Here is a 25561-nt window from a genome sequence, read left to right as displayed (position 1 = left end):
TTATTTATATATTGTATTTACATGTATGTTTTAATTGATGTTCTTTTTTGGTATTTTTCAACATCACTGCAAATGAGGGCTTTACCCTCAGTGATTTTTGAGTTTGAATAAAGACATAAAAATACTTTAAATAATGCTGGAACAATCTTACAGGTCACTTTGGCTCATTAAGGCAACAAAAAAACATTTGAAATAAAAACCCACATACAGAAGTTTCACAAAGGACTTAAAATTTATAAATATTCTTTCAATGGAACATTAAATCAGTAGGGATGTTATATAATTCTTCCAAAAAAAATCCAAGAGATTTTCAGAGAGCATGACAAAGTGACAATAATCTTATAGCCTACACACATTGCTTCTCTACTCCAAAAATATCTAGACTTTTTACTGTATATCCCCGTTCTTTCCAAATATATCAAAATATATGTCGACAATAAGCATCAATACAGATCACACAGAAAGCAGAATCTCATGGGTTGGTTGGGTACTTGTGTTTTGACTCATGGAGTGAACACACTTCCTGTGTGGCATCAGTAAAGGTCACTCAGTGTTTGACATCTGCCACCGTGGGCACCATACATAAACAGGAGCTACCTTCTCCTGAGTGCTGGCCCTGCCCGGTTGTCATGGTAACGGAGGATGCAACTGTGTCCATGCAAAGCTGCTAGGAAATTAAGTTACATAAATAATAACATTCAATCTAGTCCATGCTCTTTGCAGGGCTGGCCAGCACTTGGGAGGATGACTCATGGCAACCTTCTCACTGAGCTCTCTTAACCTCCAGGAAGTTCCTGCATCTCTCTCTGCAGCCAAAAGATAACAGTGCAAGGCAAATGGACGCGGAGAGGAAACTGTTGAATAGCGCTGGGACATGGTCTTGAGACCACCCCGCACACATAGGATTCCTGCCCTCTAGGGGCCGAACACCGTCAATGCACATCTGGGAGAAAGGCGATGGTTGCCAGCTGACTAGGCTGGAGAGAGAAGCTGTTTAAGTAATCCTTAATGTGATCACACTTTAATCATATTAAAATGACTACATTTCCTCTCAGCCCACTGGAACACCACGTCTTTTAATGATTTAAATAAGGAACTGTATGAAAATTATTTGGGGTAATTAAATCCACTTTAAAAAGGCCCTTCACAGGAATATCAATTTTCTTAGGACCTTCCCTGTTTCTTCAGACTCTAAAAACCCTGCCTAAAAATAATGTACCTAAGGCAAAGATAACAAACAAATTGACTTTAGCACTGCAATTGTTTGCCTTGGAAAAAAAAAAAAATTAAATTAAATCTGGCATGAGAAAAGGCCAAAACACCCTCTTCTGCTCTCCCAAATAATATGGACTACTTTCATTGAGCTAATATTAAAAATACATAACTCTCCACCTTTTCTGATCGCCCCACCCTCCCTAGTAATTTTCATACAGTCCCTAATTCCTGTGAAAACTCTCTGCGCCTGAGGGGATCTTCTACCTGAGCTCAGAGGACGTCTTGTCCTGTCTCAGGTGTACTGTCTCTGTCTCTCCCCTAATAGGTCGAATCAATAAAAGCTCAGGTGACCATGTTGCCACGGCATTCTCCCAGATGCCACACTTAAGGTCAGTCAGGTTGGACAGGAGAGCTAGAAGTCCCACAGGTCTCAGGTCAGTCTTGACTTTTTAAGTGTCTTAAAGGGGAATCTGATCAATTGTTTGCCTGTGAGTTGTGACCACTTCTGCCCTCCTGTCTGCCAGGGTGTGATTTGGTCTGGACTCCACCCCCTGACAACTAAATGATATAAAGTAAACAACATTTACATCTCAAACACCGCCACTCAATCAATTAATCTCTAAACTCATAAGTTACAAGTAAACAGAAATCATTTCAATCCTGGAGCACAAAGAAACAGGATATAGTTAATCAATTAGACACAGTATTTCCAAATAAGTTAAATTGAAATCTTAATATATTGTATTGTTTACTCCATTTAAATATTTTTTTTTTCCTCACTTTAAATATAATTATTACAGATCTTGCAAAAATACTACACTGTGCATTGGCTTGTTTAAAGAGTGCCCGGTGCTTCCTGGATTCAGATATGTACACTTCATTAGAAATCGCCTGGAAGGGAGTTTCTCGCTGCTTATTATGAACAACCTCGGGTTAAACGATGGCATCAACTCCCCTCATTCTCCTCTTTCTTTCATTTGGTCAAGTCTCAATTAACGCTGTGATGATTTAAAACTAATTTGAAATAAAATAAAAATAATGCATATTCTTTTCTTGATTTGTTTAGTTCATTTTTTCAAAAATAGTAAGTCTAAAAATATATTGCATATGCCATCTTAGGAAATTGACATAATAAAATATTCTTAATAAGGAGAAATTGTAAAGTAGGAGAATATATATTACCTCTTTAGAGAATCTGGGTGTTAATAGAAATAAAAAAAAAAACAAAAACCCAAAGAGCAGGATCTGATTTTGTGTTCTGGGTTAGGAGTCACACTGCTCAAAGTTAAAGATGGCTTTAAGGTGTTAAAAACTTTCACGGCTTATCCAATGTTGAAGATCAGGGCGTTTGCTGTGTAGGAAAGCAATCGGGTACTCTTCATATTTTTAAAGGTACACACACTACTCGTTTTCTGAGTGACAGTAAAACACTTGCAGGTTAAAAGGCAATGAAAGAGTGTGGTTTGAACCACCACAACTCAATAAAGTATCAAACACCCTCCCACACGCATTCCCACCCACAACCCCCCCACCCCAGCCCTCCAATCTTCAAACCAAATACACATCTAACATGGTGCTATGTTTGTCTGCACAGCGAGTCAGGCCTCGTCCAGATGCCGTTTTGAAATCTAATCACGTTAACAGTGTGGATACATACATACATATATACTGTATATTTATATAAGTATGTCAGCTGATTGAAAAATCAAATGGAATAACTCTAGTAATATATATATATATATATATATATATATATATATATACATATATATATACACACACATACTGTATATATTCCATGGGATTCAACAGGTTGTGCATCAGGTAACATGACAAACACGCTGGCCGACTCCTCTACTGGTGAAAGAATAGAAATTTACAGTTTGCACTGACAAAAGCAGCAATGACATCTTCACTGTTTCCTTCTCCACGAAACACAAACACATAAATCATACACAGTATGTTCCCCCCGGGAAGATATTAGTAGCTAGAACAATGACCAAAAAAAAAAAAAGACATTTGTTGTAATTAAGGAATGGATTAGTGCAATATAATAAGGGAACCAGGGCAGAAGTGCTGAGAAGAAGTGCGAGGGAGGAGGCGGGGACTCTGGCTTGTGTGACATCCTTTGGTTTGTCTTGGGGGAGGAGGAGGAGGTGGAGGAAGAGAAATTGGTGTGGGTGTAGAATCGAAAATGGGTAGAACAGACATTTCCCAGATGGTGCGACACTTCAGGACGCGAGGTGAGCAGCTAGAGCACAGCAGGTTGACAACATGGAAAGTGCACCGTGTTTCTAACCAGTGTAGAGCTGCAACAATTACTCGATTGACAGGAAATGAATCTGTAACTATTCTGATAATCTAATTAATGTTTGAGACATTTTTAAATGCAAAAATGAAAATGAAAAAAAAAAAGATGTTTTCAGCCTTTTAGATGTGAAGATTTGATGTTTTTTCTCTATCAACATGATGAAAAAAAAAAAACCTTTGGGTTTTAAATTGTTGGTCAAAAACACTTGGAAATGTCCAGTTGGGCTGTAAAAAATTGTAACAGCCATTTGTCATTATTTTGTGACACTTTATGGACAGAACAATGAACAGATAATGAAAACAATCATTAGTTGCAGCCCTAACCAGTGCATTTTCATGTCACAGCTGTCAGTCGATCGTCAACAAAATCCTATTTCTTGGGACAACAGTAAACCCATTCTACCACTTCTTAGTTGTATGTGGTGAGACTAGCTGCCTGAAGCTCTACCTGCAAGTCATAAGGCAAGTCACAGGGAACAGCAAAGGTGAAAAAATATGACAAAAATCAAACAAAAAAAAAAACAATGGTTGTCGACCCTCCTCTTTGTGAGCCTTCACAAGGCTAAGGAGGGTCTCAACTCCTCAGCAAGGGCTCTCTCCTTTGGACCCTTAAAAGAGCCTCTCTAGAACAAGGCTTCTTCAAACAGGGACTGTGGCTGAGATGAAAAGCGAGTTTGAAGATCCACTGGGGCTTTTGTCACGTGCGTGTGTTTTCATTGATAGAATCAGTTAAGAACCATTTTTAGTGTCCTGACCCCACTTTAAAGAAGCCGTGCTCTAGAGTTGAGTTTGGTAAAGAAAGATCTTTCTCACCCCTTCAGGTACAGTATTTCAGTTTAGCGCAGAGATGAAAATGTTTCTGTCAGTGTCAGTGCGCTGTGGCACACAGGAGAGAGGACGGGGAGAGGGAGAGAGAGAGAGAGAGAGAGCCCCGCTTCCTCTAAAGCTGCTTGTTTGGTTTGATTGCCTGAAAGCCTCCTAAAAAAACCATCACATTTATCCATTTATCCACACTGACAACACTCGTTCTCCCACTCTCTCTTTCACAAACACTCACACGGACACAAACTCAAATCAGGAGAAATAAGACGACACTCTCCATTAGCTGCTCCTTCACCCTGGCTGGTTGAACAGCGTTAACACTGATCTGACAGTGCAGGCTTGTGTTCCCCGGAAGCACCTTAGCGACGGACCATCCCTGAGCCATTGGCTTACAAATGGAACAAACATGATTGTTGTGCTAAGATGCTTTGGGGGAAACGCGGTCCTGACAGTAGCCCAGTTCAGCCTGGTGTTCAGCATTCCCGGCAGGCAAAGGGGACGGACACACACACAGCCTTCCATGTGACCTCCGATTGTTGCGGAAGCCGAAAAATCCAAGCTGACGAACAAAAAGTCCCTTCCCCACTCTTCCAAACCGGGAAATATTCATGCTCTGACTGAGATGGATTAATCTATCACATTGTAACCCCTTCTGTAGTCGACTAAAGGGATCTGTGCTTCAAAATGTGTCACAAACACTTTTTGCGTCATCTGTCCCTCGCCAAAAACCCAGCCCCACCTCGTCGCCCCCCCCCCTCCCTCTGATCTTGAGGTCCCCAGCCGTAAAGACTGGGGAGTTCAGTCCTTCAGCTCCCCCGCTGAGCAGGAGGGGGAGCGTCGTGATGATTAATTCATAGATGCGGCAGCCCCCTCTACCCTCTACTGCAGGTTCTTCAGGATGCGTCCGTAGCGGAAGTCGTAGACGTGCCGGCAGAGATACACCAGCTCGGGGTCGACGTCTGTGGGCACACAGCGGTGGGAAGGGGGGGCGAAGTCGGGGCGGCAGGGCACCATGCTGGCACTGCCAGGTGCGGCGCCTTCAGCACGCCGCTTCACCAAGGCACAAAATCTAGGAAAGGAAAAAAAAAAATCAATAATCAAAAAGGTGGCACACAGCCTCAACTACCTGCTGTGAAATCAAGTATAAATCAAATATATTCATCCTACTGTGCCATTATTTGAACACTCCAAGCAACTGAACTTGAAACAGATATTTGCAAATGATGTCTAGGCAAATGTTCATGACCTAGTGTTCCCTCAAATTCATTTGCAGTTGCAGTGTAACCGATGTGTGATAAGAAAGGCTTAAAAACAGGCATCTCAGAAGCTGAGGTGTTAATTAAAAGGAAAGACAGCAAACCTTCTGAATAGACTTTCTGCTAATGATTACTGCTGTTGTCTGTTTCTCTGTGCGAGGGTGTACTTACCTACAGTACTGGGCTAGTGGGAGAACGTAGCATCTGTCTTCTATGCAGGCCACACTATTTTCATCCTGGTGCCGAGAGGCGAAAATCTCATTCTGAAACAAACAGTGGGTGTACAATGTCACATCATCACAAGTGCTTCCTATTGTGCAGGCTGAAGGCTGAAGAAATGACAACGCTTTTTGACTGTGAGCACACAGGGAACCGTGATTGTTCATGTAGAATAGGACTGTGCCTCTGTGTTTTTTTTTTTTTTTTTTTTTTTTTACCCAGTGTGCCATCACACACACGCAAACACACAGAAATCCTGCTCTGCTCAACACATGCTGCACACATCCAGCGTGAAACGTGAAACATGAAGAGAGTTTCAGCGTGTTTACTTCCGAACAGTGAAATAACGGTGAAGACTGAGGCGGCAGAGGTATCATCATCTGGCTTCGTGGTTACACTGAAGCGCTAACCAGCTATCGGCAGCTCCAGGTCTGCCGAGGGAAAGATAATGATGTCTCCAGCAGCAGTCGGTGTCAAACGTTGGTGCATAGGTGACAGTTTTGTTCAGCTCCTACCACATTATTTATATCAGGACATTATCATTTACTTATAATGAACAAATCATTGATAACTGCAACATTTCTATTATAGAACACCAATAAATGTGGAATACAAGTAATGCAAATGACAATACTTGCCCTGATTTAAGGAAATAATCTTTCCTCCCACACTCAAACACACTGTCAGCTACAATGTGAAAGCACAAGATGGTATTCCTCAAAAAGAGGCGACATAATCAACAAACTATGAAGAATTGTATGTCTTTTACAACAGTTTTAAGAATTGAACTTGGTACAACTTTAAATTGTTTCTAAATCATTATATATAAGCAGCACCAAGAGGAAATGTTACCACAGTTTTACACATGTAGAAAAGCTAACTCTTAATGAGGACACAGTGAAAGTGAAATTATTAGTGTGTCTTCATTTTCCTTATGTGTTCAGTATAATGGGACGGCCAGTATATGGATGTGTTAGATTCATCTGGGTAAAATTTTAAATGCCAATATTTTCTCTAAAAGTCCCAAAACTGTTATATTAAAGAATATGACAGCGAGTCAAGTAATCATTACCAATAAATGCAAGCAAAATATTTGATATATTATAAAACTATTCAATAATCCTAAATACTGCTGAAACTCAGCTCATTATTATGAAATTCTTTGTTCATCCTGCTTCTTTTCACAATAAGAGTTTATTGTATATTTTTACATCACTGCCTCTGTTTGTTTTGACTGACAAAGACTTCAATGGGATTATGAAATGAAATATTAATTGTGAGAAAATGGCCCTGTGAAATAAAAACACAGTATATTTTAAAATCACAACTGCTGCAACTGAGTAAAAATAACTTGCATGATAATCTGCTTTTGTGAAAGGAAGCAGGAGGAAATAACATTTCAAAATAATGAGCTGAATTTTTACAGTGTATCAATTATTCCACATTTTATATTATATATTTTGACTGTATTTATTTATGTGATTTTTCTTTCAAAATGTCTTATTTATTTATGTAATATCGTACCTCTGGGTCTCAATAAAAGTCTAGGCAGCACTAAATAAACAATTTTATGTTAACTGAATTAAGCTAATAAAACTGATCTTTTTCTTTTTGTTTTGGTTCATATGGATGTCGAGTAATCCCTCATTGCTTCATTGTACACATCCCCTGTCACATTATTTGTTTAGAGTTTAATTAATTTTATTACAATTATTTGTGTTTAAGACGACAAACACACAGTTTTTCAGTAGGCTGTTACTGTTTGCCTGCACAACTGTCATTTCACCTCTGAGAAAAATTAAATCTTTGCTCTGTTCCATTCAAACCTCACCTCACAGTGTGCGTTGGGATCTCGGCCTCCCTGGGTGTGCTCAGGTCGGTAGTACCAGAAAAGACTCATCATCAGCTCTCCTGAGGCAGCAAATTGAGACACACACACAGCACACACATCGGTACAGGTAAACAACCTTGGTAAACAACCTGGGCCATATACCCCTCTATCCATCCATCCATGCACACAATCCATGTATCTTACAATGATCTCCTCCCCCTCATCTCCTTTACCTGTTTTGGGGTCCTCCCACAGCGCTGATATCTTGGCAACATATGGGAGGGATTTCTTCCTGGGGCCCGATCGTAGCAGCACAGTGTCTCTGACATGAATCACTTCACCATCCCTCTCGACTCCTTCATAACACTGCCGCAGGGCCGTCTCATCCTCTCCCTGAGACAGACACAAACACATGCACACATACACACCGACGAGGACAGATATAATTCTCATTATGAAGACAAAAAGGAATCTGTCACACAAAGCTGTGTGGTCAAAACACAATTATCTTTTCCCCCGAGAGCTGATTTTTTTTTTCTTTCTGCCAGGCAGCTGCGTAGATGTTAAGGTTTCTTCTACCAGGTAGTGGTAAACAAGAGAGTAAGTCTGACTAGACAGACAACCAGACAAGAAGCTCTCAAATCTGTAGCTCAGCTTCACAAATAACCTACCGCGATGAAGACCTCCCTCTCTGTGGGCATTCCAACAGGCCGCCAGCCGTTGGTGGCACGTCTGCGGCTGACTTTCTTTTGTTTGGTGCTGCTGAGGCTTGGCACGGGTGACGGCTGTTTCTGGGGCAGCCGTGTGCGGCCCATTGACAGGGAGCCGTTGGAGGGCTTGGTGCTCTGTGGGCACTCCCTGGCCAGCTTTAACCTGGGCTGGGGCTGGTCTCGCCCAGACAGGGGGGTCAGCAGGTGGGGTTTAGTCTGGGTAGATGTGGGCACGCTGGATAGAGGGCAACTGGAGATGGGCAGGGAGGGGGGAACCAGAAGAGAGGGGCTATGGTCACCCTGAGGGGAGGAGTAACCCTCTGGAAAAGTAAAGAGTAAAGGTAACACTTTAAAATAATACAGCAAGAAAGCATTGAAATAAACACATCTGCACTTGGAACAAGACGCTGTAGCTGCTGAAAGATGAAATAATACAATCCATAAAACAAAATGAGTTCTGCTGCTGCAGCCTTACTGGGTCCAGTTAGCAAACTTTAGGCAAGTGTTTCTGTAGCTGCTGTTCAGCAAAGGCTACACTAACCTTAAAATGAGCAGATTGCATGGTTCCCCTGCTGATGAGCTTACAAACAACCTGCATGTCTTATCTTATTCATCAGTCCTTCTATATATAACACATAACACAGAAACCTTTACATATGAGCCTCCTTATCAACAAATAATTAAGCCAGAGCTTTAGGCTGTGGATACTTTCAAAGCTCACACCAACAAAAAAAAAAAAAAAAGACAATAAAAAAACAGAAATGTTCACACTTGCTAGGCCCCACAATTAGCTCGAGGCACAAACTGAACAACAAAGGAATCTTAAGTTCTGTAAGTAATAACTCGATCCAAGCACAACACAAGGGTTTCCTTCATAATAACAGCTATACAAAGAGGCCTTAAGATGAGTGAATCAGAGAACCCAGTAACGATGAACTTGCCATCAATGGGGCGTGTTAGCTTCAGAAACTGTTTTAATTTGAATTATGTCTTTATCTTCAATTAGAGGGTTTAAAAGTACGTACTGTACATAAATGTTTGGTAGAGCTGAAAGGTTTCAGAAGTCTCTATTTAACACTCACCTGTTTTGATGCTGTGTGTACATCCAGTGCATCCTGTGCTGAAAGAACAAGCCCTGCTGGTGACGGGAGGCATGGCTCTGTAGGTGTAGCCACTAATCCCGCAGGCATCACCATAGCAGGGCGAACCCACGGAGTTGCAGTAGGCGGGGTGAGCCAGCCCTGAGGCGTGGGACACCCGCGGGCCCAGCAGCTTGGAGCCAGTCATCCGATTAGGGCACAAACTGGAAGGGGCAAAGTTCAGAGGTCGCGAGGCCAGGGTTGGTGACGTCGTTCCAGTGTGTGTCGGGTGGGCGATGTGGACGTAGTAGCTGGAGAAGCAGTGGTCAGCAGTGCAGAGGCAGGGGTGGGGGCTGAGGGTCAGGGCTGTATGCGGGTGGGAGTGGGTCAGGGACGGTGAGGTTACGAGGCACTCGCGCTTCACGGGGGTCATGGCTGTGTTAAGAGGCTGATCGTCTGATTCTCCATAGGGCTGCTGGCCCAGGAAGAAGGCCAAGCGGTGGCAGTATTCCATGGAGCCCTCTGGGGGACAGCAGTAGTATGGGCTCAGTTCGGTCTCCAGCTGCTCCTCCTTCACTTGCTTCAGTGGGTACGCTAGCATGCTGCGTGACTGGTAGCCTGGTTTGGTCAGTCTATGGGTGCAGCTGCCGGTCTCCCACTCCACTTTGGGCTCAAAGTCTGCCTTCTTCTTGCAGGCTGTGCAGCCGCTGTGCAGGGCGGGGGCCTTTTTCCCCTTCTGCTTTTGTGATCGCCCCTTGTGTCTGAGTTTGACTCTGGAGTGCTGTTTTGGGGTTGAGACTGCAGCCGGAGCCTTGCAGTCTGATGTGACAGTGGCTGTGGGTGCAGCCTTTATTCTCTGCTTACTGGTAGCAGAGGAGCTGGTTAACTTCAGCAGGGCTGCAGCGTTGAGTCCAGCCAATCGTCTGGGGGCGGGGGCATCCAGACTCTCCTGAGTCATCCCCCTGCTCTCATCACCTCGGTTGACTTTGGCCTTCTTGACTGGCTTAGAGCTTTGGCACAGTTCAAGTCTGTGAGACGTGGAGGCTTTACTGATGTGGCCACGTGAAGCCTTCAGAGCTCCAGGGACACCACTTCTGGCTGGGTCTGCATCCGGGGAACCCCCTGCATTGGTGGGTTCTTCCTGTCTCCTGGCCTGTTTAGCTGCTGGCTGAGGGTCTGTAGCTCTTTCAAGCAGTAAACTGTTCACTGCCTCAGCATTGAGAGAGGCCAGTCGGCGCTTGCGTGGTTGTAAGACATGAATACACTCACCATGACTTGGGCTGACTGACTTTGATTTGTTTTTCGGTGGTATCTTTGTCTCTCTTCTTTCACTGCTTTTCCCTTTTTTGGGTTTGGCTTTCAGGGATAATTGTCGGCGTGCATTGTTTCCTTCCCTTTCTTCAGAACTCTCCTTTTTACGGATGCTTTCCTCCAATCGGGTGAGGAGGACGTGGCAGCTGAGCCCTTCCTCACCTGAACCTCCAGCCCTGCCTCGCAAGGGATACAACTTCCTGTCCCGTTTCTTGTCACGCCGCCGGTCATGTTTTCTGTTCTGATTGTTTTTTTCTTTTCTCCCTCTCTTGTGGGTCATCCTCTTGTCCGTATTTTTCCCTTGTTTGATGATCTCACTTATCTTCTTTGTCCTGCCGAATCGTAGCGAGCGCTCAGGCCAGGCGCCACCCATAGTGCCACCATGTGGCCAAAGAGGACAGTTGTCCCACCACTCGGCACTACTGCGGCTCTGCCTGAGGGAACCCTTCTGCCTTGCGTGAGTCATCACATGCTTCTCCACAGGACCTAAAGATAACAGACCAACAAGTGGTAAAAGCTCTAGTTTGTCCTAGTTTCACCATCTCCTCCCAATCTAGAGAACAACAACCAGTGAGCTGCACAGTTCAAGTTCAAGTTACCCACAAACAAAGCTGATGGTCAGGGCACACAGTCAGGGAGTGGCGTGAGGTATCAAGAAACAAGCAGGGACCATTAACATCATCTCAAACATTTTTTTGTTGACATGATTTATAACGAGACAAAGCTTTTTGTGTTGTGGAAAGCACTGAGGCGCAAAGAAAGTGAACAAAAAACACAAACATAACAAAGACATCGATGATCTTACATAAGCCGTGAGCTTAGATTGAAGCACAACAGCAACATCTGATTCAATACATGAAGAAGCTCACTGAGCAGTAAATTCAGCCGTGATCAATAGCTCCAGCTATTGTACACCTGTTTCCTCTCATTATAAGTGTGTGTGTGTGTGTGTGTGTGTGTGTGTGTGTGTGTTTTATGTTGCATTGAGGAAACTGATGCACTCTGTCATTCATTCACCGCGCTCCTTGCCTTATCACCTCGTGTGCACACAGCATGCAAATAACAGCTTGTTAAGGCCAATTGTTTAGTCTGAAATGTTTACTCTGAAAAGAAAATGTCAAAAAGGCTTCACTTCAACGTTAAACTCCACCGAGGAAAATAAGACAAATAAACAAGCCGACTAAATGCCTATTTAAACCTAGTGACATTTTTAGCACTTTAATTTCATGGCTTCAAATCGCTCATTGTCCACGTCACGTAGAGGGAGAGAATCTCATTCACACATCTACTGTATGTTACAACATAAATATTCCCCAAGCTCATTGTGAAATCATTTAGCAATTATGCTTACAATCAGCAGCAAACAACTAGCTTGGGAGTTTTTGTGGAAACCCATAAAAAACATTGGCAACAAAAGAATAAAAGGTAAAGCTGTGTATCTCTTTTATTCTGGAGGTCATAAAGATTTATTGTCCGCCTAATGAGATGGGTAATCTTTCAAAGACTAAGATCTGTATATACACCAGACTCTGCTCCACAAAGATAAATATAATTATACATTTTCCATCTTTCAACTTTTATTTTCGAAATCAAATTGAGGTTTTTTTTTTTTCCAAACTCACGAGCTTCTTGTCCCACCCGATTACTTTCCATAACTATCTATAATCACTAAATGAAATTCTCCCCTTAAAGTCTATTGACATGCATATTTGTGCTTTCTTATCTCTTTTTGTTTTTAACATTTTCCTCAATTGAGCTTATAATATATTATCATATTAACCTCTGAAAACAATTATCCCATGTCTTATTATAGTAAGCATTTTAATCTTTTCCCATTCGTTCTGTATGGAGTTGTACTTCAGGAGTTACAGGCCAGGGCATCTGTTCAGACTAGCGAGGCTGTGCGCGGCGCTGAGAGGCCTGATGCAGATTTCTCTGAAGTTTGAACACATTCAAGACCGGAGATTTTGGCTCAGTTGACGACTCATTTACAGCCGGAGCCCGACAAGATTTTTCAAACATGTTTGACTTTGTCTGCCCCAGTCTGACTGGGCTTGTGCAGTGTGAAGGCGGCCCAAGACCGACATGTGTGGGTGATTCTGGCAATAGCCAATACAAGTTTAGCTCTAGGGTTAATGAAAAGTGAAGCTACTTCGTATTAGTTGTGATTTCTTATTTAGCCTGATTGTGTATAAACTGGACAAATACTGACATGAGGGGCTTTTTTTTATTTTAGTTTTTATACACTCCACTTCAAAAAGCACTAAAAAGAAAATGTAAATATAACTAATAGCTTTAATATCTTGAAACAAACAAACAAAAAGAAAAACTTTCCAACTTGTTTTTGATATTGATCTGCTCAGTGATGCATGATCCCACATCTCGTCTTTGCCCTGTCGCAGGACGGCTAACTCTAGACTGTGCTTCTCAGACAAGATCTAATCAGTTTCATAGTGTGCCCCTGCCGACTGGGACTGATATTTAATACCTGATGGGAGCCAGAAATCCAGTAGTGTTTTCACTTCATATTTAACTATCAAAGTCTGTATTCGAACTTTAGTTTAAAGTAACTTTCTAACATCCAAACAGTATTTTCTACTCGAAACTGCCCCACTTCAAAAGCCTTGAAACTAAGCTGGGTCACTGCTGGGAAGTGTAGGTGGGGAAACGCTGAAAGAAATAACCTGTAAGATATTATCTCAGTGGCAGTGCTCTTGCCAAACGGCAATTTGGCTCTTTAAGAACAGTCAGGCCTGGTGATCCTCAGGAAGTAATTTCACATTTATAGGAAGATCAATGGCCCTGCGCTCCGTCTCTAATTGGTTAGAAAACAGATCATCAGTTCCTCTCAGAGCATCAAACAGCAGGCTCACCAGGATCCTTTTTTATGATAAGACTTGCAAGATTTCCCGAGACTCTGGAGAGTATGTGTGCGAAACAGCAACCCACGTGGATTTAAATAATGATTCAACAGCATCAGGACACACAACTGAAATTCAATTGTTACTTTTATCTTTTGTCTCCTCTAAAATTGCAGTTCAACTTTAGTAAGTGTCTTAGTCTAGAAACACAGAGACAACGATGTGTCACACAAAACAAAGCAGTCACTCCAAACACAAAAGTGAATGCCACACACACACACACACACACACACACACACACACACACACACACACACACAATGCAAGTCACTTTGAAAGCATTACACAAACATGTAGTCCTATTTGTGATAACAGGCCATAAGTTCAATGTATCAGCCTAGTGGTTCCCAAACTGTGGCTCGGGACCTCCCCATGAATCTCAAGATCGATCCAAAGGGGTCGATAAGAGATAAGAGAGAGCTTCTAATACTGATGCTTATCCTTACTTTACATTTAGAAGCAGTACATGAACAATTAAGGGTGTTTTCTATGACACTGTGACATTACTAAGACGCTATGATGCAGACGTGCTGCAAACAGATGTTTAAAGTGTTTATTTATGTCTTCGGTAACAACTTTAAAACCTCATATAAATCACCCATAACTTGGGTATAAACACTTAATGAATGTTTGTTCACACAGTGTAACCCAGTTGTCGGCTTATAAATATGGTCATATGTCTTCAGTAGCTTCAAATGCATTTATAAACTAACTGTGAGTGACTTTAATTTACTAGATAGTTTGACTATATTTTAGGTCCCCTTTTCAGGGTGATAAATCCTGTTTATGTGTTCATCATGAATAATAATTATATGATATCTGTATATTGGATATAACTATTTCTTCAGTGTGTTTTAAAGCATTTGTTTACACACATGTGCAGCACATTCAAAATGATTCATCCTGTAAATGTTATTTATTACAGAACACCAACAAAAGAGTTGTTAATCCTGAAAATGGGGCCGAAAGTTAAGAAAAACTATTGAATGAAATGAAATCACGGGCCAGTTTATAAATGTATTTAAAACTATTGAAGACATGTGATTATATGATTACAACTGTGTTATACAGTGAGATGAATCTTATGCTTTATTTTTATAGAGAAAAGGCGAGGGCCTCCACAGTGTCATTGATATTTTTGTTTGGACCACCCTCTCCCAGTCTCCCAAAATAATATATTCATGGCAAACACAACAAAATTGTCAAAATACTACACTATTATTCAATCTGAATAAAAGCAGCTTAAATGTTAGGCCTATAATAGCCACTGAATGAGTGAACCAGGCCCACACACCAACACTGTTGGTGAATGTAGCACTGCGGTATTTTCACCCCAGAATAAATGAAAAAAATATCACTCTGGGATGAGAAAAAGTTGAAACACCTTCTCTTGCTCTCCCATATACTGCACCTTGATCAAAAACTAAAAATACACAACCCACCCTCTTTTTATTTTAGACTCCTCTCTCCGCTCTGATAATTTTCGTACAGTCCCTAATTTGTTTCCTTTTCTTGTGAAGTACATTTCCACCTTTGTGAGCCTCTAAAAAGCCTTCAAACAAAACACATCTGAGGAGGGCAGATCGCTTTCGTGGATGCACTGTTTACAACTCAGCAACAAGGGGTCACAGAGCTTCATTTTAAGGGGTCACAAGCCGGACAGGTTCAGGAAACACTGCATTAGTCGACCAATAAGCGACATGAGAGACACCTTGCAGAATAAAGCTCAAACTCTGCTGCAGATCACATGGCAACAATGGCTGTGCATGCAACAATCACAAACGCCCCATGAGCCGAAATTACACCTGTAATTAATTTACCATCCCCTTGGTTTTTTTTGTTTTTTTTTTTTTCCCTAAATGCCTCTGCTTTCAACTTTGAGGTAGAGCCAGCACACCGGCACAGAAACACACATCAAAAACAAATAACCAGCCGGGATCAGATTGAGAGAGAGGGCTCTTCATTTACATTTTCCATGTCACAGCTGATGACAGGTTTAACACCGTGTTGAGGCTTCATCTTGAGGAGATAAAAGCCCACAAGAATTTCAAACATCAGGTCACTGTTTCATTCCTTCCTTCCTGAGACTTGCACCGCAGCCTTGGGCTTGATCTACAACACCCTCCGCACACACGCATACCTAAATGCATACATTTATACTACACACACACACACACACACACACACACACACACACACACACACACACACAGTGGCTGAGGAATACAGTAGGATGGGATACAGTGCAGCTTGACGTAGCTTGCCCATCTGAAGTAGCCAGCCAGGCTCTAAATATGGGCTGGAGAGGGGAGGGGGGGGGCTACCCGAATACACACACACACACACACACACACACACACACACACACACACCAAGCAAAATAAAGGGCAGTCACCCCTCCTGATAGCCTCACATTTTCTAAACGGATTCCTCTGTACCGACACGGCGGCTGCTCGGATCGCAGCCCTACTTGAGCCCAGGGAGGACATGGCACGTAGCAGCAGCCCTGCGAATCGCTTCTGCTGCGCGGAGCGAAAAATGGGCTCTGCGCTCCTCTGTGGAGCCGGAGCAACTTCAAACATTCAGGGCGAAAAGGCAACAAAACAAAACAAAAAAAAAAAAAAAAAAAAAAAAAAATCGAGGTGGTAACTTACGGCTCGCCGACACGCTTCCTCCTGCCAGCCGGGAACCGTCGAACAAATCTGCGGGCGAAGGGGAGGAGGAGGAGGAGGAGGAGGACGGGGAGGGGGGGGGGGGGAGCGGAGCCGGACTGGTGCGATGGCAGAGCTCCGTGACTGGGAGAGCTGGGGAGGAGTGGAGAGAGGACGGTCGGTGGCGCTGCCTGCGAGATGTGTGCTGCTCTTCCTGGTTGGGCTTCCACCGATTTGCAGAAAACTTCATCTGAACCAATTGCCATACGGACCAGCCTCGCTTGACACCCACGTCCTCCAATGACGGACAAACAGCTGTTTGTTGTGAAGTGGGGGGGGGGGGGGGGAGAAGCTGAATATTTGCAGTATCCGAGGTAACTTGGTCCCACTACATTAAAACACACGGCGGTACATCATGGGCGATGGATGTTACTGCCCCCCCCCCCACTCTCTCTCTCTCTCTCTCTCTCTCTCTCCCCACTCCACCCCCCACTACGACAGACAGACTCACTCTGTCATGTGTCGTGACCAAACCACGACCACTCAAGCAGCAGCCTGTTAAAACACGTCCAGAGAAGTGCATGTGAGGGGTGAACCGGGAGGAAGGCAGTAAAACCGATATCAACAGGGTCCCATGTGGTGCCTGTGACATATGGTTTTTAAATGCTTCAACAAAGTCCCCATGAGTTATGGGATGTAAGGGAAAGGAAACCTGCACAAAAGTCACTTTCCGTCCTACCTTTATGACTGACAACAGGCTTTAGAGGCCAAACTTTTTTTTTTTTTTTCTTACACTCTTGAAAAACATATCTGATATCCTGATTTATGTATATGGTGTCGCAGCAGTCATTACATGGAGGCCGCAACCAGCTGGAGTTGGAAACAAGATGAACCAATTAGGCTGCAGATCAAGTTCAACCACCGACATGGCCCAACAGTTGTAGTAAATACAGGCAAACTCCACAGTGCGTTGTTGGATTTTGTTGTGTAACTATAAACACACAAACAGGCAGCGACGGAGGACACACTCAGACTCTTGACATAAACACAAGGGGCAAAGTCACACTATAAAGTTACAGGTAAAAATCGTGCCTTAGACATTTTGTTTAAGTAAACATACAGGAGCGTTATCAGTAAAATATAAAACTGATCTGCACCTCATTAACATGTAAGCACCAGGTTAGTGCAGCTGGTGGAAGTGGAGCTAATTCAAAATACCTTAGGTAGCTGTAGTTGATCTGTAAGAACCAGGTTCAACGTTAGGGCAGAAGATTTAAAAATACTGAGATCATGATCCCTCCTCTTATTTTTATAGTGTATAAAACTGTAATTATAGCCTATATACTGTTCATGTTTGCTTATTCAGTTTACAGTTTTTTTTTTTAAATATAGCCGATATACAGTACTTGTAATTTTGATTTCTCTGAGCACTAAATGCTGTTTTAAAGCTTTCTCCACACTGCTAATAAAATTCTAGTGGGAATATTACCTCATTTATTTATTTGGTCAAATTAGTCAAATTTAAATACACATCTCACCCCAGCTTTCTAAAGCCTTAACCTTGAGGATCTTAGTGTCCTTAACTATAGCTACGGCACCTCCTTTAATCTTTTAAGCATCTTATTCGGCAAAGTAACTGGTAACTAAAGCTGTCAAATAAATGTGTGTATGTAAAAAGTACAATATTTCCTTCTCAAGTGTAGCGTGAAGGAGCAGAAATGGAAGTAAAGTGGAAGCACTTGAACTTAGTACGTCAGTAGAGTTACTTTCCACCACTGCTTACTGGAGAGGCGCTGCACGGATCACTCCTGGTTGTGATAATGTAACCCATCATGATACAGTGATACAGTAAACTGCCCATGGACAGTAGAATAAGAATGAGGCAGGATCTGGAGCGCACGCTTTATAATCAGACCTTTTTATTTAGGTGCAGCCAATAATGTTTTGACATCAAGCACGTCCTCACCAGAGGAAAGGAGAGGCAGTGTTAGTGCCGACTAAACTGCCTGCACCCTACAAACAGATGTCTCTCACAGAATGGAAAACTTCTGGGTGTTGCTCGTGATTCTGCTGTACAGTAATGTCCACGCTGCCGCTCCCATATCTCACCCTTTTGTTACTGCGCCTCATTAAAAATGCTCCCACTATAACCACGAACTCCAGGCTTTATCATTTCATATATGACTGTTGACAGTGTTTGGCATTGATCTGATGCATTATTTCTACGTCACCACCATCAGTTACTCACTTTCATTTTGTCTGTTTGACCACAATAATGACAGGTTTAACTTGTCATCCATCTTTCTTGCAAACAATCTTCCACTGGAGTTTCCCCTTTGCTGTAGGGAAACTGTAAAACAGCCTGACAAACACAGATAACCACACGAGCCTAGGTTTCTCTTGCTTGTCACAAGACTCTTAAATACTCTCAGTTATCACACAAAATATTAGGTTTGCCTGTTTTAATAGTACCTGGCCCGTGAGGAGCTTTGACTAGTGTTTTTTTGTCCCATCACTCAGGCTCCAGAGGCATTTTTGTCAGATATTATGTAATCTGCAAGAATCAGAACCTGCCGTCAATGTACGCATCCCCTCCGCTACCCAATCCTAACCTCAGACTTTTTTTTAATGGCAAGATGAAAAGGTGATGAAAGTCAGAAACGCTGAGAGAGCTGAATTATACAGTTACGTCAGTGAAAGAGTTGAATACGCAGTTATTATATCAATTCAGCCTCTTCAAAAGGTGCCTGTTACAGGCCGGGCCGTTCTGTGAGGTGGGAAAGTAACTCAAGTGACTGTCACATTGTGCAACGTCAAATGACCAATGGTGTTCATTTCTTAGGGAAGCTGATCCAATCACTTCTATTATTACATTAAAAACCAATCACGTTATTTGTTTTCAAAAAGAATGAACATTTTTAACTGTACGACTGTGAACGGCGAGGATCTGATCAGAGAGCACATCTCTGCCAAAAGGTGTAAACCTCAGAAATAAAATGGTTGGTATTGATCAGTACACGGGGGTGAAATACGGGATTATCAGTGGATAGTGTAAATAAAATCCCAAAATCCACATTCTGTGTAGACTTGAAAAGCTGCTGTAAAATTGTATTCATGGTGGTTACAACAGATTCTAACAGCAGAAAGAAAACATGGAGACATTCACAGAACATCCTCTGTTGTACATCCTTATGCTCAGCGCGCTCTTAAAATTAATATTCCCAGTAGCCACAGGAATTAGGTTTGTATTGAATGATTCTGCAGCACCAATATTCAGCACCAATGCGGGGAGTTGAGGTGCTGAGAGGTAAGGGTGAGGAGCTAATCTGTTCAACACATCAGACCAAATATTTATGTTGACTTTTAATGTGTCTAAAGCTGCACTAATAGAGATTTTTATGTATAGACAATGAATCAAACACAACCTGCCCAGCACCAAAAGGCAGAGAAAATTACAACAAGCTGGTGCACATAAAGGTGTATTTAAGCAGGCAGATATTTCCATTAGGAACTGATAGAGACTAAAACTAAAGCTAAAAAGACAGTAAAAGGTCAAATGGACAGAAACACAAGTTAATTAGTCTAATGCAGCTTTAACCATGATGATGACATTTCCCTAAATCACAAAAAAATTTGATTAACAGTAAACCGAGATTTCAGAGGCTGAGCTAAACTCAACATTTTGTTTGATGAAAAGGAGCCAGGAGAATAGCTGGACGCACTTTGCTTTGCAAAATGGAGCATGACTGAGAAGGAGTTTGAGGTGAACGCAAATGTAATGCCTAGCTGCTGTTAGCATGGTTTTTGTTTATAGAGGAGCTAATTGAGCGATGTGAAGAGAAAGGATGAACGGCGGAGAAGCTGTTTACACTGGAGGAGTTTCAGGATACTGTGGACGTTTGGAGACTTTGGATATGATAGAATCAGTTACAATGACTGTGAATCATCTCTGACGCAGCCTCTATTCTCTGTGGAGAAGAAAACTCCATTTTTCAAGTCTGCAGGGCCTGAATGTTTCATGCTGAAAACACTGTTTGATTGTGTGAGAAATATCACTTTAATTGATAGTTTAGAGTCTTCGTTTGCTGTTGCAGTGATTTACTGTAGAAATTCTAACAACAAGAGGCACCAAGCAGCAGCTGTTACAACAGTACTTTAAACCAGCATATGCGGCATATGTCAGAGCATTTTGAAAAAGAAATCGCTTCACAAAAACACATTGCTATCAAGTAGAAATCCTCTATAGTGATTCATTTCATCTACTGCCTAAAAACATTTTTTTTTTTTTTTTTAAACTTGCATGCAAGGTCAGTAACTGTATGAAAGTGATGATTTAGTTTAGAGTCAAATGCAAAAAGTGTATTGATTATTAACTCTCTTATTCACGGTATTGCTGAGAGAGGAGTCTGCTCACACTGTAAGAAGAGCGAGTGGTGAATATTTCTTTCTTACAGGAAAAGCAGAGAGGGTTTGTCCCACTTCTCTTTGCCATTTCAAACAGACACACACATAAAAGCATCAGTTACTGTGGACCCAGAGCATGGCAGGGCATTAAAAATTAATTCAATAATCAGGGCAGAGCTTCTATAGTTAAAGGGCCACCATGGGTTAATTATAAAATTAAACATATTGCCCTGTGAAAGGACAGTGCCACACACATTAAGATTTCACATTACTAACAAGGTCAAGTGCCAACACTCATTGTACTGTGAAATATGTAAAATAAAAGGCATTAATGTGTTAACAGTCAAGCAGATGTTATTGAGTTCACATAAGTGAGCTCATACCTGGTGTATAGGTGCCGGGTTTCCTCAGGACAATGACTGTGAATGAATATAAACAAGCCTCCAATGAAGCCAAGCAACCATGACATTAATCTGCCCTCTCATCAGAAGGCGCTCCTGTACGGAGCCGCTCGAATGACAGCCAATGTAAACACACATGGATGCGCAGAACGTTTAAGTGTTAACACCCACATGAAATTAAATTTATAGTCATTCAAACAGGTCAACAAACCGCAGAGCTTAGGCACAGATTTCAGAGACTTTAAATGGTGTTTTGCTGTGCTATCTCTGCGCCATTAGAGGTGAAGGAAAAACCAAGATAGTTTGCAGTGAATGATTAAAGTTGTACCCTAGCATTAGGTGGTGTCATTCAATACAAACCCCAAACACGATTTTACTCAGCAACGCCACACTGTATATTATACGTAAGTGGACAAATGACAGCACAGGAGGACAGATTTGTAGAAGCGCATCGTTCCTTAAAAAAACCAGTGCTGTGGTCTTTCTGTTGAACATTGCAGAAAATAAAATTAAGGCCACAGTATTGTAAGTGATTAGCAAAATCAAATGATGAGTGCTGGAATAAAATAAATAAAAAATAAGCATAAGCATAGAATAAGATGTGGATATTTATAATATCCCAACCAGCCTGCTAATGCAAAAACGTTGCCAATGGCCCATTTTTCGTTGATGATTTAAGCATTAGATTTGTGTGTTGGCAGAAGTCCATTGCTAATTTACAGTGAATTGCCTTTACGGTAATGGCTCAGTTATTGGTCCCGCGCAGCTATTTAATGACAGGTCTAGGTGTGAGTCATTAAAACATTTCTATATTAAGTTTTACGACATTTATGATGGTTTAGGTGGGGTGCGGTCTCTTGGATCAAAAAGAAAATATGGTGGAGGGAGTACTGTGTGGTGAAGTATGAGTCGGCTGAAGTAACTCCAAAAGATTAATGTTCAACTACAATAAACTAGTGTGTCAAAGAGTGGCCTGAAAAACTAGGTTTAAATGTAACTGGCTGAGGAACTTCTCCCTTAACTGAACCACCAAAATCTACACTTCCTCTGACATCAAGCTAGCCTTTTATTATTTGGTCCAGTGACTGATCAGCTACGGAGGAAGGTACTGTACCTAAGTATAGTCTGCATTGCATTTCAAGGGAAATATTTTATTTATACTCAGCTACAACTGCTGCAATTACAAGATGCTTTTCAAGTTCAGATTTTACACAAAACATGACAGGCTTACAAAATGCACTTCTTTTCAGCTTGTGATCCCTAACGAAAAAAAAAAAAAAAAAAAAAAAAATCAACATCTAGTTTGTCACGTTTCAGATGTCTATGACTTGTCAGCGGTTCTACCAACGACACCTATCCCCTCTAAACTTCACACGTGGTTTTAAACATTTAAATAGCTGTCTGAGGCCCAACAAGGTTTTATGATCCTATATTTCACATTAAGTAGACAATTCAATCCAAATAATGAACAGAAATTTGTGTGGTAAACTTTATTTTTTTCTTCCTTTCTACCTAATCATCTTACAACCCTGAGGTTCATCTTCTGACCCTTTGCAAAGACCTGACCCTGGAGCTGGTAACCAGTGGACTAAAATGTTATTAGCATTGATGCATCATATTAACTATCTGATAATGTCTTATATAATCATATATCAATCACAAGGCCTATTTTTCCATGGAACCAGCACTTTTTTTTTTTTAGTAAAGTCTGCATATTAATACTTCTTTTTACTTTTACTTAAGCAGAAATTTTAGGGCTTTTACCTCTAAAGGAGTATTTTCACGTTGTTGTATTGCTACATAAGTTAAGGATCTAAATACTTCTTCCACCACTGCTGATCAGCTATTTGAATAATGGTTTTTTGATGTACTTTCCAAATATTTAAAGGGGGTTTATATATTGTATAATCAATTTATTGAGTTCATATAAAGACTTTGGATTTAAACAATTATGCTGTTTAGCAGAGTTTTCCACAATCCAGTCGGATTAAAAATCTGTGCAAACAGCAAACTGTCATCACACAGGCATTACTAATGCAAAGCCTGATCAGCTGTGGAGGTTAATAGACTACTATGAATGAAGCACTTAAATATTTACACTGATATCATATAAACTCTTTACTCCATGTTTTACTTTAATCTGGGTTTTATATGCATGCACTCATTCTGGCAAAAGGAACTGATGGGGAAAAAAATCTCTTTTCAGCAAAGCACTTCTGCTTCTTTGACCACTTTTCCCTCACACAGTTCTCAATAGTGTAGTGTTATGTGCTGACTATCATTTACTGACAACTCCAAGCCTCAGGGGGTGGGGGTAGGGTGTGTGTGTGTGTGTGTGTGTTTGGGGGGGGGGGGGGCTTCTAAGATGTCATAATAGTATCATCCGTTATGAGCTCATTGCCTTTATGACCTAATTGGCAAACTGTGATGTGGGCTAATTGCTTTGGCATTTGTGAAGCCCGTTCATTTAGTACCTGGGCAAAGTAACTCTCTCTCTCTCTCTCTCTCTCTCTCTCTCTCTCTCTCTCTCTCTCTCTCTCTCTGAGTTTACAGCGGCTGGCCCGTTAAAGGCCCAATATGAATCACACACATAGAGCAAATCATACCCCCAAGAAATGCCACAGGCAGTCAGTGCCATGAAGTTTGTAGCCACTCATGTGTGCGCACAGACACAGCCTACACATCAACACACAGCTCTCAACCCACACACACACACACACACACACACACACACACACACACACACTGAGTGGGACTGATATCCAGGTGAACACAAAGCGCATCCATCCAGCCAATCGTAATATTAGTAAGCTCACATGCAACTGTGTCCCTATCATTGACCTTGTTTCAGTCTATTCCGCGGGCACAGCACTATTATCCCTTTGGCATTACACTTTGGTGGCTGCCGCCGGTGCTGGTGGTGGTGGAGGAGGTGGAGGAGGACTGGGGGGGGGGGGGGCTATGATAACACACATTGTACGGCCAGTCGGACAGAGTACCACTCCCTGGGAATCTCCTTCATGATCATGGCCATTATCTGCCTTTGCAACGTCCCCCAGACATGACTACAAAACACACACACACACACACAAAAGGGGAAAGCTGGCCACGCAACCCCTGCTCTGCCTGAATAAAAAAAAAAAAAAAAAAAAAGCTCAATGAGAAAAGATAATGTGGAGCAGCAGCTACTTACCGTAGCTCTCTGTGGCTGGCACTATCTCGTCTGATTTTTCAGTGGTGTGAGGAGCCAGTCGGGGCACCTCGTTTTCCCGATGGCGAGGTGAGGCAAGTCCGCCTCGTCCGGCTGCTTCACCGATGCGCCCAACTCGAGGAAATAAACGCGAACGTCGCCGCTGTTTCGCCGCTCGGCTCCAGGGAGCCCCTCTCCACACCGACGAGAGGCGAGAGCAGACGGAGCAAACAACTCTCTTCTCGCAAGAAGAGGCAGCACTCCTCTCCGACACAAGCAGGGTTTGCTCAGGCTGTTTTTTTTTTTGTTTTTTTTCCCCCCCTTCTTCTCGCCCATCCACTCTTCCGACGCCTGCACGGCTGCAAACCCCGAGTGCTGCTGCGGGAGACAGAGTCAGGATCCCGCACACACGCGTCGCTTATATCCGTCACTCGGCATTAACACTGAACGCAGCTTTCAGTTTGCACACCAGTCAGTGTGTTGCTACTGAACAACAACTAGCAGCACAACATGACTGGCTGACTGACTGACTGACTGACTGCAGCGCTGACAGACGGGAGGGCTGGGCCCCCTCCTGCCGTGCAAAGTGAAGAAATCCTCCGCGAAAGTCTCCCCGAAGCTCCCGATAAGATATAAGTGACCAATGTGTTTTACATAACTACAGCAAGAACATCCTCATCCTACTTCTGTGCCGAAGCATGTGATGGCAACATGGTGAGGCTTTTAAAGGCGTAGCCACGCGTAACTGCAGGCAGGGGTTGCCTCAGTGGACCCACCCCGTTAACTTTCTCGGTGGGATCCGCCGTGGCATTAATTGGACATGGTGATGGCTGTCAGGCAGCCGGGAAGCACCTGTGTACAAATACAGCCTGCCTCAAAGTGGGGTTTTGGCCAAGAAAACCTCTCCCGTGGTGCTTGCAGGAGCCCAGTGCCAAGGATTGCAAGTGGCAATGAGTGAAATCCACATTATGTAGACCACACTTCCAATAAACTTGAGCCCATTTAGGTCTAGTCATTTTTCTGTGTAAACATAGCCTACATTACCCCTGAAGCAAGAAGCCAGAAATGTATGGAGGCTTTTAACAAGCCATGGACATTGACTTATGTGCACTTATTGCATCATGCATTTCAAAAGTGGGTTAATACATAGCTGAGGCAAATATGAGTAGTAATATGGTAATAATCATTTATATAACATTTATATGGAATGGTTCATTCGTTGGCCAGAGGTTAGCAGGTTG

At 42.4% G+C, this 25561-nt stretch overlaps 1 protein-coding gene across 2 annotated transcripts; it reads right to left on the bottom strand.

Moving 5' to 3' along the window:
• Nucleotides 1-213: 213 nt before the first annotated feature.
• On the bottom strand, nt 214-25021 carry LOC139621877 (bromo adjacent homology domain-containing 1 protein). 2 transcript variants are annotated; one of them, XM_071478812.1, is made up of 7 exons: nt 24324-25021; nt 9446-11239; nt 8325-8683; nt 7887-8046; nt 7654-7733; nt 5775-5866; nt 214-5416 (listed from the first exon to the last, which is right to left on the bottom strand). In XM_071478812.1, exons 2-7 carry the CDS (start codon nt 11217-11219, stop codon nt 5227-5229), a joined length of 2655 nt encoding a protein of 884 aa, XP_071334913.1. In that variant the 5' UTR covers nt 11220-11239; nt 24324-25021; the 3' UTR covers nt 214-5226. The 2 variants fall into 2 exon arrangements, with proteins under 2 accessions (XP_071334913.1, XP_071334912.1); XM_071478811.1 differs by lacking the exon at nt 24324-25021 and adding an exon at nt 16329-16678.
• Nucleotides 25022-25561: the final 540 nt, after the last annotated feature.

The sequence above is a fragment of the Trachinotus anak genome, unplaced genomic scaffold (genome assembly GCF_046630095.1).
Source record: "Trachinotus anak isolate AG129_WGS33_773 ecotype Australia unplaced genomic scaffold, CSIRO_AGI_Tana_v1 ptg000005l, whole genome shotgun sequence".
Lineage (NCBI taxonomy): Eukaryota > Metazoa > Chordata > Actinopteri > Carangiformes > Carangidae > Trachinotus > Trachinotus anak.
This window is presented reverse-complemented; position numbering and strand designations above follow the sequence as displayed.